We start from the raw sequence: 19,445 nt of genomic DNA on the forward strand, positions 1-19,445 counted from the left end.
CTCACAAGCCCCAAGCAAGCCTCTCCTTGTATCTCATGGGGCTCAGCTGACTTAGGCCTGCCCAACCCTGAACCAGTCTATGGTAAAGCAGATAGAATTACTGACATAGACTAAAAGTCTTCAGTAGAAGGAACATGATAGAGTTTACATGATAGTGTCTACAATTTTTTTAAAATACTAAATGGTTCAGTTATCTTAATATGTTTATATTCTTTTAAAAAGTTTATTTAGCGTGTTGAAATATTGAATCCAAGGAAACTTATGAGAAATTTTTTCTCTTTATTAGGACAAACAGCATATTCTTTGGCCTAAAAGAGTAGATTGTGCAGAAAGCTATCCTAGAGTCCCTCTTGGCGGGGAATTACCAACGTATTTTCTGCCACCGGAAAACAAAGGACTCAGGCAAGTGCTGATGGATTTGGCAAAGCACTTGATTCTGCATGATTATCATCTGGCAGTTCTTTGAGAGCACCAGCCTTGGACTTGAAAGGTTAAGTCTTTATCTTGAAATCACCCAAACTTTGAAAATATGAATCTTGTTCCTTTTTCTTGTGCCAGGATCCACGAACTCAGCAGTGATGATTATTCTTCAGAAGAAGAGGCCCAAACCCCTGACTGTTCCATAACTGACTTCAGAAAAAGCCAGACTCTGTCCTACTTAGTCAAAGAATTAGAGGTCCGCATGGATCTGAAAGCCAAAATGCCAGATGACCATGCACGAAAAGTAAGGCTCACGTAGGCTGGTGTTTATTGCCGTCCATTCTGGGTGACTTCACAAGCCTCTTAGGTGGAACGAAAACTTGATAGAAGGCAGTTATTGAACTTGAAGTTTTTTAAAACTCTTAAAGAATTGGTAGAATCATTAAGAAGACTTTCATGCTATTGAAGGAGTGTCAGGGAAGTATGCATCAGGGTGCTCACACACTCATTCTTTTGAATAAGAGTGCCGCAAAGATGAGCAACACAGATCTCTCTGTTTACTTGTTGGGGCTCATCTGGTGGGGGCCATTCTGACCCCTTCAGTTTAGCTTTGCATCCTCCCAAGTCTCCAGAAGTCTGTATAAATCAAAAGCTTGAAGATTCTCTTTGTAGCCTTTTCAACCCTGTGGCCTTTTGTAAGGTCCTTGGAAGTTTGTATGAATTTGTATGAATTTACAGATACTATAGATAAATTCCATTATGCTTTGTACCTTAATTCCTGCTAGTTATGTATAACGAAGAGTGTTATATTACTGACTAGAAATTCTACATTAGATACCATTCCAGAGATACAAATGAAAGATTAGTTTTTTGCAGAGAAAACAGACCATCACAACAACCTTTTTAAAACTTAATTTTAAAACTGTGAACAGTTACTCCTGACAGTCAACAAACATTTACTGAGGTGGAAAACATTATGTACCAGGCACTGTTTGGATTCCTAGGAAAGATAAATAGACCATGATCCCCACCTTAGAGTTACTCACAGTTACACACATGTTGCAAGAACATAGCGTAGTTGCAGATCCAGTGGTTTTCCAGCTAGGAAAGATAGAAGGTTTTTGTTGCCATTGGGTATTACATACTATTGTCTTTTGAATAATTTCTCTTTTGATTTTGGATACTTAGGTTGAATTTAATGGGGTATGTGTATGTGGTATACATCTTGTAACGTGTTTTAGTTAGAGGAAACTAGGGCGTTCATATAAGCAGGTCAACACCTGTTGGTGATGACCTCGTGTTTTATATATATAAATACATGATTATAAGTGTCTATTCAAATTAGCTGTTCCTGAGGAGCTCAAGACTGCTATCTATAGAATTTTCTCAAATGTCTTCCCTGTTATTTTCAATTGAGTCAGTCTTCCTTTTGATGTTTTCAGATTTTGCTTTCCCGTATTAATAACTATACTATCCCAGAAGAAGAAATTGGGTCATTCTTATTTCATGCTATTAATAAGGTAAGTCTCCTGCTTTAGACAGCTGAAATTTAAATGCTTAGTATTTGTAATTAAAAATTAAAATGCATGCATTAAAAATCCTTGTTAGAACTAGTACTGTATTCTTTCGGCATCTGAGGTATTTTGGGTTTTTCAGCCAAATGCCCCCGTCTGGCTGATACTCAATGAAGCTGGACTCTACTGGAGAGCAGTAGGAAACAGCACTTTTGCTATTGCCTGTCTTCAGAGAGCTTTGAATTTGGCTCCACTTCAATACCAGGACATTCCTCTTGTGAACTTGGCCAACCTTTTGATTCACTATGGTCTCCATCTTGATGCCACTAAACTGCTCCTTCAAGCTTTGGCCATCAATAGCTCTGAGGTGAGGTTTTATGTTTCTCTGTAGCTCCATATACTATGTGGGGGTAACTCAAATTCAGGATACAATTTGTATTTTTCTGGGGAAGGCATAAAAAAAGCCTCACGTTTTTATCAGAGTACAGTTTGCATACTTTAGGGTGACATAAAGCAGGTTTTGTTTTGTCTTATTTTTGATATGTTTTTTATATTGATTTATTTTGTACAAATGTAAAATCGTGCTAATCACATTTTTCTGTATCTTCTTGTTTTTACTCCCAGATATATCTTAGATATATTTAATTTCTTTTCTTTAATTTTCATTCCACTTTAGCTAACCTATAGTGTTATATTAGTCTCAGGTGTGCAGTGCAGTGAGTCAGCGCTTCCATACATCCCCTGATGCTCATCACAAGGGCCCTCCTTCATCCCTATCTCCTGTTTCAGGTGCCTCTGCCCTCTGCCCATCTCTGCTCTGGTAACCATCAGTTTGTTCTCTGTAACGAAGAATCTATTTCTTGTTTTGTCTCTCTCTCTCTCTTTTTTTTCCTTTGCTGCTTTTGTTTCTTAAATTACATGTATGAGTGAAATCATAAGGTATTTGTCTTTCTGTGTCTTATTTCACTTAGTACTATACTCTCTAGCTCCCTCCATGTCATCGCAAATGACACGATTTCATTCTTTTTTATGGCTGAATAATACTTCATTTTGTATGTATATATACGCCACATCTTTTTTATCCATTCATCTATCGATGAACCGTAGAGCTGCTTCTGCATCTTGGCTATTGTAAATAATGCTGCTGTAAACAAAGGGGTGCATTTATCCTTCTGAATTAGTGTTGTTGTATTCTTTGGATAAATACCCAGTAGTGTGTTTGCTGGATCATAGGGTAGTTCTTTTTTTTTTTTTTTTTTTTTTTTAAGTTTTATTTCTTTATTTGAGAGAGAGAGCATGAGTGGGAGGGGCAGAGGGAGAAGGAGAGAGAGAATCTCAAGGCAACTCTGTGCTGAGCATGGAGCCTGATGCAGAGCTCGATCTCACTACCCTGAGATCACAACCTGAGCTGAATCCAAAAGTTAGTCGCTTAACCAGACTGCCACCCAGGAGCCCTAGGAGTTCTATTTTTAATGTTTTTTTTTTCCAAATTTTTATTTAAGTTCTAATTAGTTAACATACAGTGTAATACTAGTGTTAGGAGTAGAATTTAAATCACATTCAACACAAGTGCCCTCCTTAATACCTATCACCCATTTAGCCCATTCCCCGCCTACCGCCCCTCCATCGATCCTCAGTTTGTTCTCTATCGTCTCTTTTATGGTTTGCTTCCCTCTCTTTTTTCCCCTTCCCATATGTCATCTGTTTTCTCTCTTTAATTCCACATATGAGTGAAATCATATGGTTGTTTTTTTCTTTCTCTGACTAACTTCACCTAGCATAATACACTCTAGCTTCATCCATGTCCTTGGAAATGGCAAGACTTCTTTTTGATGGCTGAGTAATATTCCACTATATTTATGACTTCATCTTTATCCATTTATCAGTCAGTGGACAGTTGGGTTCTTTCCTTAATTTGCCTGTCATTGATAATGGCGCTTGTAAACGTCAGGGCGCATGTGCCCCTTCGAGTCAGTATGTTTGTAGCCTTTGGGTAAGTACCTAGTAGTATAGTTGCTGGGTCATAGGATAGTTCTATTTTTACCTTTTTGAAAACTTCCATACTGTTTTCCAGAGTGGCCACACTATTTTGCTTTCCCGCCAGTAGTGTGAGGGGTTCTCCTTTCTTTGCATCCTTGCCAGCATCTTTTGTTTCCCGTTTTAATTTTAGCCATTCTGACAAACGTGAGATGGTATCTCATCATGGTTTTATTAATAAATTTTTTTTTAAAGATTTTTATTTATTTATTTGACAGAGAGAGATCACAAGTAGGCAGAGAGGCAGGCAGAGAGAGAGAGACAGAGAGAGAGGAGGAAACAGGCTCCCTGCTGAGCAGAGAGCCCGATGCGGGACTCGATCCCAAGACCCTGAGATCATGACCTGAGCCGAAGGCAGTGGCTTAACCCACTGAGCCACCCAGGCGCCCCTCATCATGGTTTTAATTGGTATTTCCTTCATGATGAGTGATGTTGAAAATCTTTTCATATGTCTGTTGGCGATCTAGATGTCTTATTTGGAAAAATAGCTGTTCATGTCTTCTGCCTATTTTGTAATTGGATTTTTTTTTAGTATTGAGTTGTATCAGTTCTTTATATATTTTGAATATTAACCCTTTATCAGATATGTTATTTGCAAATACCTTCTCCCATTCCATGGGTTGACTTTTAGTTTTGTTGATTGTTTCCTTCACTGTACAGAAGCTTTTTATTTTGATATAGAAGCCAATAGTTTATTTTTGTTTTTAATTCCCTTTGTCCCAGGAGACATATCTATAAAAATGTTGTTATGGCTGATGTCAGAGAAATTATTGCCTTGTTCTCTTCTAGGAATTTTATGTTTTCAGGTCTCACATTTAGGTCTTTAATCCATTTTCAGTTTATTTTTGTGTATGGTGTAAGAAAGTGGTCCAGTTTTATTACTATTTACTGATCAGTTTTTCCAGCACCATTTGTTGAAAACTATCTTTTTTCGATTAGATATATTCTGTCCTGATTTAATAAGATTAACCATATAATTGTAGGTTAATTTTTGGGTTTTCTGTTCTGTTCCATTGATCTGTATATCTGTTTTTGTGCCAGTACTATTCTGTTTTGATTACTACAGTTTTGTATTACAACTTGACATCCAGAATTGTGATGCTTCCAGCTTTGCTTTTCTTTTTCAAAGTTGCTCTGGCTATTCAGAGTCTTTTGTGGTTCCATATTAATCTTGGGATTTTTTTGTTCTAGTTGCAAAAAATGCTGTTGGTGTTTTGATAGGGATTTTATTTAATGTGTAGGTAGCTTTGGGTAGTATAGATATTTTAACAATGTTTTTTCTTCTAATTCATGAATGTGGGATTGCTTTCCATTTGTTTATGTTCTCTTCAATTTCTTTCATCAGTATTTTACAGTTTTCAGAGTATAGTTCTTTCACCTCTTTGGTTAGGTTTATTCATAGGTCTTATTTTTGGTACAGCTGTAAATGGGATTGTTTTTTCAATTTCTCTTTCTGCTGCTTCATTATTAGTATGTACAAATGCAGCAAATTTCTGCACATTGGTTTTATATCCTGTGATTTTACTCAATTCACTTAACAGTTTTAGTAATCTTTTGGTGGAGTCTTTAGGCTTTTCTATATATGGTATCACATCATCTGCAAATAGTAAAACATTTTACTTCTTCCTTACCGATTTGAATTCCTTTTATTTCTTTTTGTTGTCTGATTGCTGAGACTAAGACTTCCAGTACTATGTTGAATAAAAGTGGCGAGAGTGGACATCCTGACTTGTTCCTGGTGTTAGGGGAAAAGCTCTGTTTTTCCCCATTGAGGGTGATGTTTATTGTGGGTTTTTCATATATGCCCTTCATTATGTTGAGGTATGTTCCCTCTAGACCTACTTTGTTGAGGACTTTTATCATGAATGGATGTTGTACTTTGTCAAATGCTTTTTCTGTATTTATTGAAATGATCATACAATTTTTATCCTTTCTCTTAACTGATATGATGTATCACATTGATTGATATATGAATATTGAATCACCATTGTATCCCGGAAGTAAATCACATTTGATTATGATGAATGATTTTTGTTAATGTATTGTTGGATTCAGTTTGTTAGTATTTTGTCGAGGATATTTGCACCTATGTTCATCAGAAATCCTGGCCTATAGTTCTCTTGTGTCATTTCTTTATTTAAAATGAGTGAAATTTGTAATTATGTAGTTAATTTATTTTTAGGAACTTATGTTTAAATAAGAATGACACAGCTGCTAAAAATATACTGCCACTTTTTTATGGCAGTCTGAAACATCTGATTCTTTAACCTACTCATCACACTATGCCTGCTGCTTAATATTATATTATTTTACAACTTTAATTTATAGATATCTTTATTTCAACCAAGCCAGAGCATAGTTTAAAGGTCGCATTGATAAGAATAGACAGATGGGTTAATATTCATGCCCTGAACCTCCCACATGCATCTCATGGAGTTAATCACTGCTGTGTAGTTAATTACTCTAGTTCATAATTTCTGAGATACAACTTCTCTAAAATAAGGATGCATGTTACAATTGATGACAACCTAGGTTTGATGATATAGTTATAGTAAATATACAATTAAATTGCTCTTATACCTAGTGTTTAAATGTTCATAAGTTTCATATCCAAAAAATATTTATTTATTTTAAAAGATTTTATTTATTTATTTGAGAGAGAGCACAAGCAGGGGGAGAAGCAGAGGGAGAAGGCTCCCCACTGAGAGGGGAGCCCCATGCAGGACTCCATCCCAGTACCCTGAGATCATGAAGTGAGCTGAAGTCAAATGCTCAATGGACTAAGCCAGCCAGGTGCCCATCCAAAAAAAACTTTTAAAAGAAGTGTGCATGAGTGCTTAGGTTTATTTGTGATATTTCAGAACTAATTTTTTAAGGATGAGAAGAAAATATTGTCTGTTAAGAGTTTCCCTTGAGGGCGCCTGGGTGGCTCAGTGGGTTAAAGCCTCTGCTTTCGGCTCGGGTCATGATCCCAGGGTCCTGGGATCGAGCCCCACATCGGGCTCTCTGCTCAGCAGGGAGCCTGCTTCCTCCTCTCTTTCTCCCTGCCTCTCTGCCTACTTGTGATCTCTGTCTGTCAAATAAATAAATAAAAATCTTTAAAAAAAAAAAAAAAGAGTTTCCCTTGAAATACACAAATTCACAAGTAGATTTGAGTCAAAGTTTACTGTTGCTATACTGTACAACAGGCCTGGTGCCAAAAAAGTATATCAGATATTTATCAAATGTTTTTTTGTGGTCCAAAAGCTGTGGGCCAGGTGCAGGTACAGTGGGAACAGATGCTATATATGGGATGTGATGATTGGGCCCCCAAAGGCTACCACAGCTGTGTTCCCCTGATACTTTTTTCACTTTCTGTTGTCACCAGCGAAGGCAGTGAGGCAGTATTCCTCTGAAGAAAAAAGAGCTCCTTTAGAGATTAACTGCCTTTCAGTATTTGAAAATTACACTAAAATTTCAGTTGTTAAATACTGTGGTGCTACAGTAATAGTCAAAAGAGAAATCAGTGGATCAGAATAGATACCACAAAAATACACCTTAATCAGCAAGCACCCTTCCCTCAACTACCAACATTTGGAAAGTCCTGTAAGTTTTTCTTCTATTCAAATATTTTGTAGTGTTGCAACACTGTTGCACTGGCGATCTTCAAAAGTTACTATATAAAAAAGTTTTATTACCACATAGTTTTTACTAGTCATCATTAATGGCTGCTTTTGAATTTGTATATCACAGCGTACTCCTCAGTTGTTGAATGTTTAGGTTGCTGACAGTGCTTACCTATTACCAATAATGGTTTTCTGTATAAGGTTTTTTTCTGCATTCCACGTAATTTTCTTAGGAAAGATGGCTAGCAGTGGAATTACTAAGCCAATGAGTCTTTTGATGGCTTTGATACAAAATGCCAAACATCTACCAAAAGATTTGGGCCAGTTACATTGCCATCATCAAGGTCGGAAAGTATTCATTTCATTGGTAGCTTCCCCAGAATTTGGCAATTGAACTAATTGCTAACTTTTGTTATTGTTTACTAAACACGATCCCTTTACATGTGATGAATCATTTAATCCTCACAATAACCCTGCGAGATAGAATTTGCCTATTTGATAGATAAAGAAACGGGCAAAAGGGATTTACCAGAAGTCTCAAAGTTGGATATATTTGAACTCCAGGAGATTGGCCACAGCACTCACACCCTTTGGCCGTGCCACACAGCCTCTGACTTAACATTTGTAAAACAAGTGTAATTTAAAAGATATCTCTCCTGCGTTGTAACATAAATTTCTTTATCCTTTAATTGCATTTTTATTTTCTTATTTTAATTTTTTCTGAAGTTTTATTTTTCTTTTCTTTTCTTTTTTTTTTTAAGTAATCTCTACATTGAAGGTTGGGCTTGAACCTATAATCCTGAGATAGAGCTGCATGCTCCACAGACTGAGCCAGCCACACATCCCTTTAATCATATTTTTAAAATAAAAGTTTTTGTATTCACTTTGCTCATTTTGTTCAAATTTAGATTTTTTTTTTATTTCATACAAACTCTTTATACAAAATCTTTAACTCCATCATACATGCAAAAATTTTTTCTTTTTTTTTTCTTTTTTTAAAGATTTTATTTATTTTTTTGACATACAGAGATCACAAGTACGTGGGGGGTGGGGGTGGGAGGAGGCTCCCTGCTCCACAGAGAGCCCACTGTGGGGCTGGATCCCAGGACCCTGGGATCATGACCTGAGCCAAAGGCAGAGGCTTCAACCCACTGAGCCAGCCAGGTACCCCGCTTTTGTCTTCTCTTTTAAAAATACCCTTCAATTTGCCCATCTTTTCTCTTTTGATTTTTATTGTTAGATTTAAGGTATCCTTACAAGAAATTTGAAAGCAATTAGTTCTATTTTGTCTTTGCTGTCTATTACTTGTCTTTAAATAGCTATCTCAAATACAGTAAAATATTTTCCTATGTTGTCTTTGAGACCATTTGAAGTTTTAGGTTTTACATTTAGGTTTGTGAACCATTTCAAGTTAAATTTTTTTTTGTAATACAAAGTGGAGATCAAAGTTCATTCATCAAAGTTCATATCACATAGACATCCGGTTGTTCCAGCGCCACATCTTGAGAACCCTGTCATTTACCTCTTGAGTCACCTGTCAGGTTTGCTCTGAACTGCAGATCCTTTATCCAGCAGCTTACTTGACCGTCTCCATGTGGATGTCTAAAACACACGTTAGAACTAAAGGCCAAAACTAAGCTCCTTTACATTGTTCCAGTCTTTTCTTCTCTGTCTTTCCCATTTCGGGAAACAGTAAAGCTAGTAGTTCAGGATAAAAACTTGGAGCCGTCCTTCACTCCTTTTTTCCTGTCTCAAGGTAAATTCAGTGTATTATAACTTACCTTGCTGATATTTTCAAAATATACCCAGAATTGCAGTTTATCTCCACTGCTGTCTGACCCAATATACCATTATCTTTTCTGAATTATTTCACTAGTCTCTGGCCTAACTTCTCTGCTTTTGGCATTTGTCCCCCTGTAGACTATTCATAGCAATCAGTAAGATCCTTACACAAGGTCATATGTTGTCGTTTGTTCAAATCTCCGCAATGGTTCTCCATGTAACTCATAGTAAAAGACAAGAATTTATAGTAGTGTAGAAGGTCTTACATGACTTTGTTACTTTTCTGACCTCATCCCCATGAAATCATTCCTTTGCTCATTCTGTTCTAGCCTCACTTACCTCTGCATTTCCTTGAACATACTAGGCATGCTCCCACCTCAGCCTCTTTGAACCTTCTATTTTCTCTGTTTGGATACTTCACTCCACCAAGATTCTTCATAGCTTGCCTTGTCTCCTTGAAATCCTTTAAAATATTAACTACTCAGTAGGTCTTTCCCTTACTCCAGTATTTAAAATGACATTCTGTTCCCCACTTTGGTCTATTTAATGTTTCTTCCCAGCTATACTCTTCTCCATCACATTCTTCTCATACTTGTGCTTTTATGACTCTTGACTAAAACGTCTACAAAGGCAGGGACTTATCTTTCTTATTTTCTGCTGTATCCCCAGTATATAAAACACTAGTAAAAACTCAGTTATTTTCTGGATGCACTGATGAAAATTCATTTTTTTCCCAAAATACTAATGAGTTTATCTCAGTATAAGATATTTGTACAACCGTCATTCTGGTCATAGGAATAAACATTTTGTTTCTTTTTTTTTTTTTTTTTTTTTTTTAAAGATTTTATTTATTTATTTGACAGAGAGATCACAAGCAGGCAGAGAGGCAGGCAGAGAGAGAGGAGGAAGCAGGCTCCCCGCTGAGCAGAGAGCCTGATGCGGGCCTCGATCTCAGGACCCTGAGATCATGACCTGAGCCGAAGGCAGCGGCTTAACCCACTGAGCCACCCAGGCGCCCAACATTTTGTTTCTTATGTGAAAATATAAAACACTTTGAAATCCAAATATGGGATTTAATTGCATCTGGGTATGAACCACAAAGTAAGATTTTAAATGTAATCTGAGAGCTACTTAGATTATGCCTCTGTAATATGGCATATTTTGTACACCTTGGCTTGGTTATAGTGACATATTGTGGATGACCTAACAGACAGTGGGAAGGCTTGTATTACTATATTTCAAGACTTGCCGTAATTAGGTCAGTGTGGTATTGGCACAAGAATACTCAAACATACCAATAAAACATAAGAGAAAAATTAGAAGTATCCCCTGTATTTATGGTTATTTGATTTATGATAAAGATATACCAGTAGTTCAGGGCAGTGGAGACACCTGTTGGTTTTTCAGCAAGTAATGCTGGAATACTTGGATATCCCTGTGGAAAAAGAAATGAACCTTGCCTCCTCCCTCACTTCATACACAGAATTAAGTTGAGGTGGATCAGGTACCAGAATATGAAACATGAAATAATAAAGGTTGGTGAAAAAATAAGAGAAGGTCTTCATGATGTTATAGTAGACAAACATTTAAAAAGCTCTAACTGTAAAATATATATGTGTATAAATATATATTTTATATATTCATATTCACATATATATCTGTAAACAGAACTTCATCAAAAGTAAGAATGTCTTTTATCAGAGATACTAGTAAAAGAATAAAAGGCAAAGCCCAGACTGGGAGAAGATATTTGCAATAAATATTTCCAACAAAGGACCCATATCTGGTACATATATAAAGAGTTCCTTCAAATCAGTAAGGAGAAGACAACCTGTGGTTGTTTTTTTTTTTGTTTTTGTTTTTGTTTTTTTTTAACATTTTATTTATTTATTTGACACAGAGAGAGAGATCACAAGCGGGCAGAGAGGCAGGCAGAGAGAGAGGAGGAAGCAGGCTCCCCGCTGAGCAGAGAGCCTGATGCGGGGCTCGATCTGAGGACCTGAGATCATGACCTGAGCCGAAGGCAGAGGCTTTAACCCACTGAGCCACCCAGGCGCCCCTGGTTTTTTTTTTTTTTTTAATGGTGAAAACAACAGGCACTTGAGAAATGAGGATATCCAAATGGCCATAAGCACATGACAAAATATTCAACACCAGTACTAATCAAGGAAATACAAATTGAAACCACATTGAGATGCTACTTCATTATTTTTCTAAAACAGCTAAATTATTTTTATAACTTGTTTTTCTATTTCTTTTTTAGTCGATTTTATGTTATATTTTTTCTAGAAAATTAACAATTATATAAACTTTCCAATTTATTGGCATAAAAGTCCACATTTTCCCTATAATCTTTAAAAATCTCTTTTTGATCTTTTTGTTTTATTTTTTTGTTTTTATTTTTTATTTTTTATAAACATAAAATATATTTTTATCCCCAGGGGTACAGGTCTGTGAATTGCCAAGTTTATACACCTCACAGCACTCACCATAGCACATATCCTCCCCAGTGTCCATAACCCCACCCCCCTTCTCCCAACCCCCCTCCCCCCAGCAACCCTCAGTTTGTTTTGTGAGATTGAGTCACTTATGGTTTGTCTCCCTCCCAATCCCATCTTTTTTTTTTTTTTTAAAGATTTTATTTATTTACTTGACAGCGAGATCACAAGTAGGCAGAGAGGCAGGCAGAGAGAGAGAGGGGAGGAAGCAGGCTCCCCGCTGAGCAGAGAGCCCAACGTGGGACTCGATCCCAGGACCCCAAGATCATGACCCGAGCCGAAGACAGCAGCCTTAACCCACTGAGCCACCCAGGCGTCCCCCTCCCAATCCCATCTTGTTTCACTTATTCTTCTCCTACCCCCTTAACCCGCCATGTTGCTTCACCACTTCCTCATATCAGGGAGATCATATGGCAGTTGTCTTTTTCCACTTGACTGACTTTGCTAAGCATGATACGCTCTAGTTCTATCCACGTTGTCGCAAATGGCATGATTTAATTTCTTTTGATGGCTGCATAGTATTCCATTGTGTATATATACCACATCTTCTTTATTCATTCATCTGTTGATGGAAATCTAGGTTCTTTCCATAGTTTGGCTATTGTGGACATTGCTGGTATAAACATTTGGGTGCATGTGCCCCTTCGGATCACTACGTTTGTATCTTTAGGGTAAATACCCAGTAGTGCAGTTGCTGGGTCATAGGGCAGTTCTATTTTCAACATTTTGAGGAACCTCCATGCTGTTTTCCAGAGTGGTTGCACCAGCTTACATTCCCACCAACAGTGTAGGAGGGTTCCCCTTTCTCCGCATCCTCACCAGCATCTGTCATTTCCTGACTTGTTAATTTTAGCCATTCTGACTGGTGTGAGGTGATATCTCATTGTAGTTTTGATTTAAAACAGCTAAATTTAAAGAACTGACAGTACTAATAGATTCTCATACTTTCTGGTAAGAGATACATCCCAGGAGTTAGAAAACTTCTTGGTCATGGGACGCTTCGGTGGCACAGTCAGTTAAGCACCTGACTCTTGGTTTTGGCTCAGGTTGTGATCTTGAGATTGTGGAATTGAGCCCCACCTTAGAGCCCACACTCAGTTCAGAGTCTTTTTGTCCCTCTGCCTTCCCCTTGCACCTACCCCCATTCATACTCTCTGACTCAAATAAATAAATAAAAATCTCTTTTAAAAAACTGGTTGTATCTTATAAAACTAAATATATGCCTGCCCTAAGACCCACTGCTGAGTATATATATCCAAGGAAAAGGAGCAAATATATCTATCAAAAGGTAGTTGCAAAAATGTTCATAGTAGCTTTATTCATCATAGCCCAAAACTGGAAAGAGTCCAAATGCTTATCAGTATGATAATGAACAAACATGAATGAACAAACAGTGAACAATGTATTCACATGGTAGACATTACACATCAATTTTTTAAAAAATAATAAACTACTATACACAAAAAACATTCAGTTTTGTAAACCTTAGATATTGTGTTGAGTAAAAGAATCTACAAAAGCGTATAGATTATATATACATGGAAGGGAACGTGCTGTTTGATTGCATTTATATGAAGTTTAAGGACAGGCAGAACTAATTTATGGTGATAGAACGTAACAACACTGGTTGCATCTGGGAATTGGGTTGGGTTGCCCAAGGGAATCCTTTGGAGTCTTAGAAACATTCTAAATGTTTTATATCTTGAGATGAGAGGTTGTTACAGGGATATATACACATATAAAAATTCACTGATTTATATACTTTAGTGTTTATTACACTTTACTTTTTATTTTAGTAAAAGGGTAAAATTGGATTTAAATAAAATGGACAGTTAGCCATTAACTATTATGAGATAACCTAAAAGAAGCCAAAAGACGTATACTTCAAAAGTTTTGTAACTCTCAGGAAATATTAATTTACTAACATTTTTCTAATTTTTTTTTTCCAGCCCCTGACCTTTTTGAGCCTGGGAAATGCTTACCTTGCTCTGAAGAATATCAGTGGGGCACTTGAGGCCTTTAGACAGGCTTTGAAATTAACGACCAAATGCCCAGAATGTGAAAACAGCCTGAAGTTGATACGCTGTATGCAGTTTTATCCTTTTCTGTACAACATCACCTCTTCTGTTTGCAGTGGTAAGCAGCTGTTAAATGCTGGCAAAATAATGAGCTGGACCAGGGTTCCTGTTCTGATCAGCAGAACACAGAAAATGATTTTCTCCATTTTTCCCAGGGATTTTACATCACTAGTATAATTCTACATACATCAGAAGGAAATTAATTCATTACTTACATATACATGCCTTAGGGTATTGTGTCTAATTCTGTCCTAGAACCCGCTGAAAAAGGCTGGCTAAAGTGTATTCAACTGAGATTGATAGATGTGTTTCTTAACGACTGATATTCATGGTAAGGGGTATATATATAGATATATATATATATATATATATATATATATATATATATATATATGATATATATATATATATATATATATATATATATATATATATATATCTCCATATAGACAACCTGCAATAAGATTTAAAGATCTGATCCTCATTCACTGAAATACACCCCCTTGCTTTTCAGTAAAGATGATCCAGATCTTGACTGCACCTTTAAACTAGTCACCTGACACTGAGGGGTATCTTCTTGCATACTTCCACTTTCTCCCACAGCCACCAGTGTATATATATATATACATATATACATGTACACACATACACCCCCACACACATACATATGCATAAGTGTGTTCATCTGGGTAAAAAGTTATTTGAGTCAATAACTATCTGAACTATTGTAAATTCATTGGTTAGAACTCCTTAAGGGTTCCATTATGTTTATTTACTTGTTTAATTTTCACTGTAAGAATAAAAAACATTCAGCTTGAGTTAGGAGAGGCGAGGTTTACATATATGTGGACCCTCAGAACCTTGCTGTTGTAGAACACACCATGGGTGCTTTGTTAGTGCTCAGATCAGATTGTAATATTCAAGCAGAGCATTATCAGTCGATCATCTGTTCACTTACGGAAAAAATACATCCTGCAAATGGTTTTCCATTCACTGTGCTAGACTGCCTTGGGATCTTATTGAAATGATAGGCAGTAATACTGTAGTGTACATTTTTAAGTATCAGAGCCCAATTTTTTAGTGAAGAAACTAAAAACCTAGTAGCAGCAAAATTCCATTGCTCAGTTGTGGATGAGAACTGAGCACAATCTGGAGTTGCTTGCATGAGTGTGGAAGGCCTAAGTGTGTCAACAACGCAACAGTGTGTAGCTGCGCGATGCAACAGAGTCCTGCAGACTCCTGTCTGAGCCTTAGCTCTGCCATTACGGTGTTTCTGGTCCCCGTAAAGTAGCTTCTGTCCTCATCTATGAAATGAAAGGGAAAATCTGTCCCATAGACTTGTTGGTAGGATTAAATAAGGTCCTTATCACATGATAGGTATTGGGTAAAAGTAAGCCATTAGAAATTCATAATAATTACAAAATAGTTCCACCTTAAAGGTGCGAGTTATGGATCTTTATCTTCTTACTTAATTCCAGAAAATATGTTATGGTCTCTTAAATTCCCTAGATTACCTAACAATACCCTTGTAAACAGAATTTCACTTTTCTCAATGAGCTGCTTTTATAAATAGTCTCATATTTTTTACCTGCTTACATCTCCCTTGCCCCTCTTGATGTCTTTGTTATTGGAAAGAAGAGTTTTGTATATATATAGTGACCCTCTTCTAAAAAGCCTTTTTGCTAATATTACTTCACATGCTTTTGCTTAGGATTTCAGTTTCTTGAAATTTATTATTTATGTCAGTCATGTCAAGAGATGGAATTCAGGGGGCGCCTGGGTGGCTCAGTGGGTTAAGCCGCTGCCTTCGGCTCAGGTCATGATCTCAGGGTCCTGGGATCGAGTCCCGCATCGGGCTCTCTGCTCAGCAGGGAGCCTGCTTCCGTCTTTCTCTCTCTGCCTGCCTCTCCGACTACTTGTGATTTCTCTCTGTCAAATGAATAAATAAAAAATCTTTAAAAAAAAAAAAAAAAGAGATGGAATTCAGTTGTCTCGAACTTCTTCCCCAGAGCATAATTTCAACTAGCCCAGGAAACTAATAGCCTGAAACCAACCTACGAAGTTGTAGTATCTTAATATTTAGTTGTCCAGGTATGCCACAGATATTATTACTTGATCTAATACAATGAAAGAAAATAATTTGACTTGGGAAGAGGGAATATTTTTTTTAGTTGTTTCAGAGAGAGCTCTTGAACAAATTTTTTTAATTTAGCCCCTTTTATGTTGCGATTAATTACTTTAGAAGAGAATCCACCATCTGCTAACTACTGATACCGCCTGATGGAAATGTAAGCTACAGCATTTTCTAAGTTGACAACTTCATTGTCAATACTGAGTTCATTTCTGTATTGATTTTTTTCTTTGACAGTGTTTTTACATTACTGTTTCCACAGGAATCCTATATATTCGTAATTACTTTGCTGAGTTCCAGCTTTGAAAAGCTGAAACTTCAAAGCAACAAGTATCTCCTTGAACTTGAACTTCTTGTATTTGAAAACCCAGTTTAATCTTCTTTATCTCTGGGCTTTACTAAATGGTTGAGGACAAAAAAGAGAAAAACCTGTGACTAGTGGTTGCATTTCTGTACCTTCAGATGATTGTCTGCCTTTTGCTTTTTCACTTTTGCAATATTGAAATAATTTTTAAATACTGAAATAACTTCATAAGTTGTCCTACTTGTCTGAGACATTATCTTTCTGAAGTTTTTATTATGACAGTATGAAGTTTTCAAGATATCAACAAGGCTTATGATTCTTTTTCTATATAGTAATCAAGGAATTCATGTTGATTTTTTTTTTTTTTAAAGACCCCATTTATTTGTCAGAGAGAGCGAGCGAGAGCAGGCACAGGCAGACAGAGTGGAAGGCAGAGTCAGACGGAGAAGCAGGCTCCCTGTGGAGCAAGGAGCCTGATATGGGACTCGATCCCAGGACGCTGGGATCATGACCTGAGCCGAAGGCAGCTGCTTAACCAACTGAGCCACCCAGGCGTCCCCATATTGATTTTTATTAGAGAAGAATTTCAGCTGCTCTTACCCTCACCATCCCAACTTAAGTCATTACTTTATGAAAGTCTGTTTGAAAAGCTACCATTTAAGGGGCACCTGGGTGGCTCAGTGGGTTAAAGCCTCTGCCTTCAGCTCGGGTCATGATCCCAGGGTCCTGGGATTGAGCCTCACATCGGGCTCTCTGCTCAGCAGGGAGTCTGCTTCTCCCTCTCTCTCTGCCTGTTGCTCTGCCTACTTGTGATCTCTATCAAATAAATAAAATCTTTTTTAAAAAAAAAAAGCTACCATTTAAAAAAAAAGCTAGTATTTAAAAGCTTTACAGATAAGATTTTCTACAAGATCAAAAATAACTAATTACTGTTAGAAAACATTTCTTTAATAATTTTCTGACCATTATTGTTAGTCTTTAACAAATTATTTTCTTTAAATATCCGTGTTAGTAACTGTTTTTACAGCCGCTATAACATAGTATAATCTCTTGGATGATATGAACTTAATGCTAAAATTGTAGGCATAGGCAGTCTGTTAACATGAGCAAGTATTTTATTGCTTTTCATATGTAATCGTGGAATTTTTCACAGATTTTCAGTGTATGCTTCTTGGAAATTTTGCACAGGTACTTCGTTCAACTTAAAAATACACAATCACTGTGCTTACAAAATGCTTCCACTTGTAAAGGCTTTATAGCCAAAAACTATGTCAATGCATAATTATTTATCTGACAGTTTTTCTAAACTTCTGTTGACTACCATGTGTTAGGTGTATGTTCTTATATAGAAAGTACTTGACATCATCTCTCTCCTTTGAATAGCTTTTAATAAATTCTTCTCTTTTATAGGTAGTTTTATATCAGCACCCCAGTTTCAGCGATCCTGGGAAAGAAAGCTTTAATAGATTTGATTTTTAAATTGTCTACTCTTGAGCTAACTATTAAAAGAGAGGCTGGCACTTTCAGTTTTGATTAAACATTTATTGTGGCAGTTTTGAAATACATGCATTTTACCACATTTAATGGTTTCTTATTTCACAGTTTATCTTAAATAGAACTGAATGTGCCACTTTAACAAACCCATTCTTCAATAACAACAACTTTTTAAAGTAAAATGGAATCTGTTAAGTAAAGTTGCAGTGCTTTCGAGTATAAGTAAGTTCTTTTCAGTGCCCAACACTAAAAAAGGACTTTTCTTTTAACTGGAAACAATATAGGTGTCAGAAAGAATGAAACTTTATGAAGTAATGATTATCTTCTCTAAGGACCAAAAATGGAAAATAAATTTTAGTAACAATATAAGCAGAATGATTAAATATTGGATCTGTCAAGAAGTCCAGAAAAATACACTTAGTGGATTTTACTCCAAAATATTTTCTAAGTACTTTTTCCTTCAACTTCACTAATTTGCTAATCAAAAAGTTATATCTAGCAAAGATATTTTTCTATTTAAACAGTCTAGATTATTTTATTATTATGTCTCTGATATGTATGGTTTTACTTTATTTTCAGTATTTTTCATCCAGTATTATTTTTCTTTTGTTAGGGAACATAAGAGTAATGTCCTTTCATATTTATTAGACATCAGTTACATGAGATGCTCACAGGTATGCCACTGACAATGGCTTTGGTATTTGCTGAATATAATTAAGCATCTAACCCAGAATTTCTCTTGTCTTTTCATAATTAAGACACATGCCCACTTAAAAATACTGGCCCAGGGGCGCGTGGGTGTCTCAGTTGGTTGGGCGACTGCTTCGGCTTAGGTCATGATTCTCCCCAGATCGAGCCCCTCATCAGGCTTCCTGCTCCGCAGGGAGTCTGCGGCTCCCTCTGACCCTCTCCCTTCTCATGTTCTCTCTCTCTCTCATTCTCTCTCTCTCAAATAAATAAATAAAATCTTTAAAAAAAAAAAAAAACTGACCCAGATCTTAAGAAATGACGAGTAAATGTTGTACAGTAGGACTCAGACTTTAATATCTATCTATGCTTAGAATTTTATGCTGGTTTTTCAATAATATGTATTTGAAAGCTTTCACCACTAGAGAAAAAAAATTTTTTTAACCTAATAATTTTATTTACCTAATAATTTTACTTACCTAAATCATCTCTTTTTATAATTTGGTTCATTACCTATAGTTTTAGTCTATGTTCTTCAACCTAAATTTCTGTATATTTATAACTTGTGGCTTAAAGCAATTTTACCTGGAGTTTAGATTTTGAAGAAAACGAAATCTTGCATTTTGCTGCCCTCCTGTGGACTACCCAGGATATGCTACCTGCAATTGAGACTTTTGCTTTATGACATTCTTCATAAAAATTAATGAACATGTCTGCTTTAAAAAACAAGATAAAGTCTTAAAGTTCCAGTTTTTACAGCATTTTTAATATGCTACTAGTTAGCTTCCCTCCATTTATTTCCATAAGAAGAAATAAAACTTTGGTTTAATATGCTACAGATTTCAAAATCCTTAAATGTAAGCATATCCTGCAACAAAGCCGAATGTAACTCTCC

General features: G+C 36.4%; 1 protein-coding gene across 3 annotated transcripts in view; it reads left to right on the forward strand.

Moving 5' to 3' along the window:
- The window catches only part of TTC17 (tetratricopeptide repeat domain 17), a 120,196-nt gene that overhangs the window by 41,763 nt on the left and 58,988 nt on the right, over window positions 1–19,445 (forward strand). For all 3 annotated transcript variants that reach the window (XM_059140185.1, XM_059140188.1, XM_059140197.1), the window contains exons 12-16: window positions 287–402; window positions 559–724; window positions 1,863–1,940; window positions 2,077–2,301; window positions 13,806–13,992. In XM_059140185.1, the coding sequence (XP_058996168.1) occupies window positions 287–402; window positions 559–724; window positions 1,863–1,940; window positions 2,077–2,301; window positions 13,806–13,992 (772 nt within the window). The remainder of the gene's footprint in view (window positions 1–286; window positions 403–558; window positions 725–1,862; window positions 1,941–2,076; window positions 2,302–13,805; window positions 13,993–19,445) is intronic.

This window comes from Mustela lutreola, chromosome 1 (assembly GCF_030435805.1).
Source record: "Mustela lutreola isolate mMusLut2 chromosome 1, mMusLut2.pri, whole genome shotgun sequence".
NCBI classification, from domain to species: Eukaryota; Metazoa; Chordata; class Mammalia; order Carnivora; family Mustelidae; genus Mustela; species Mustela lutreola.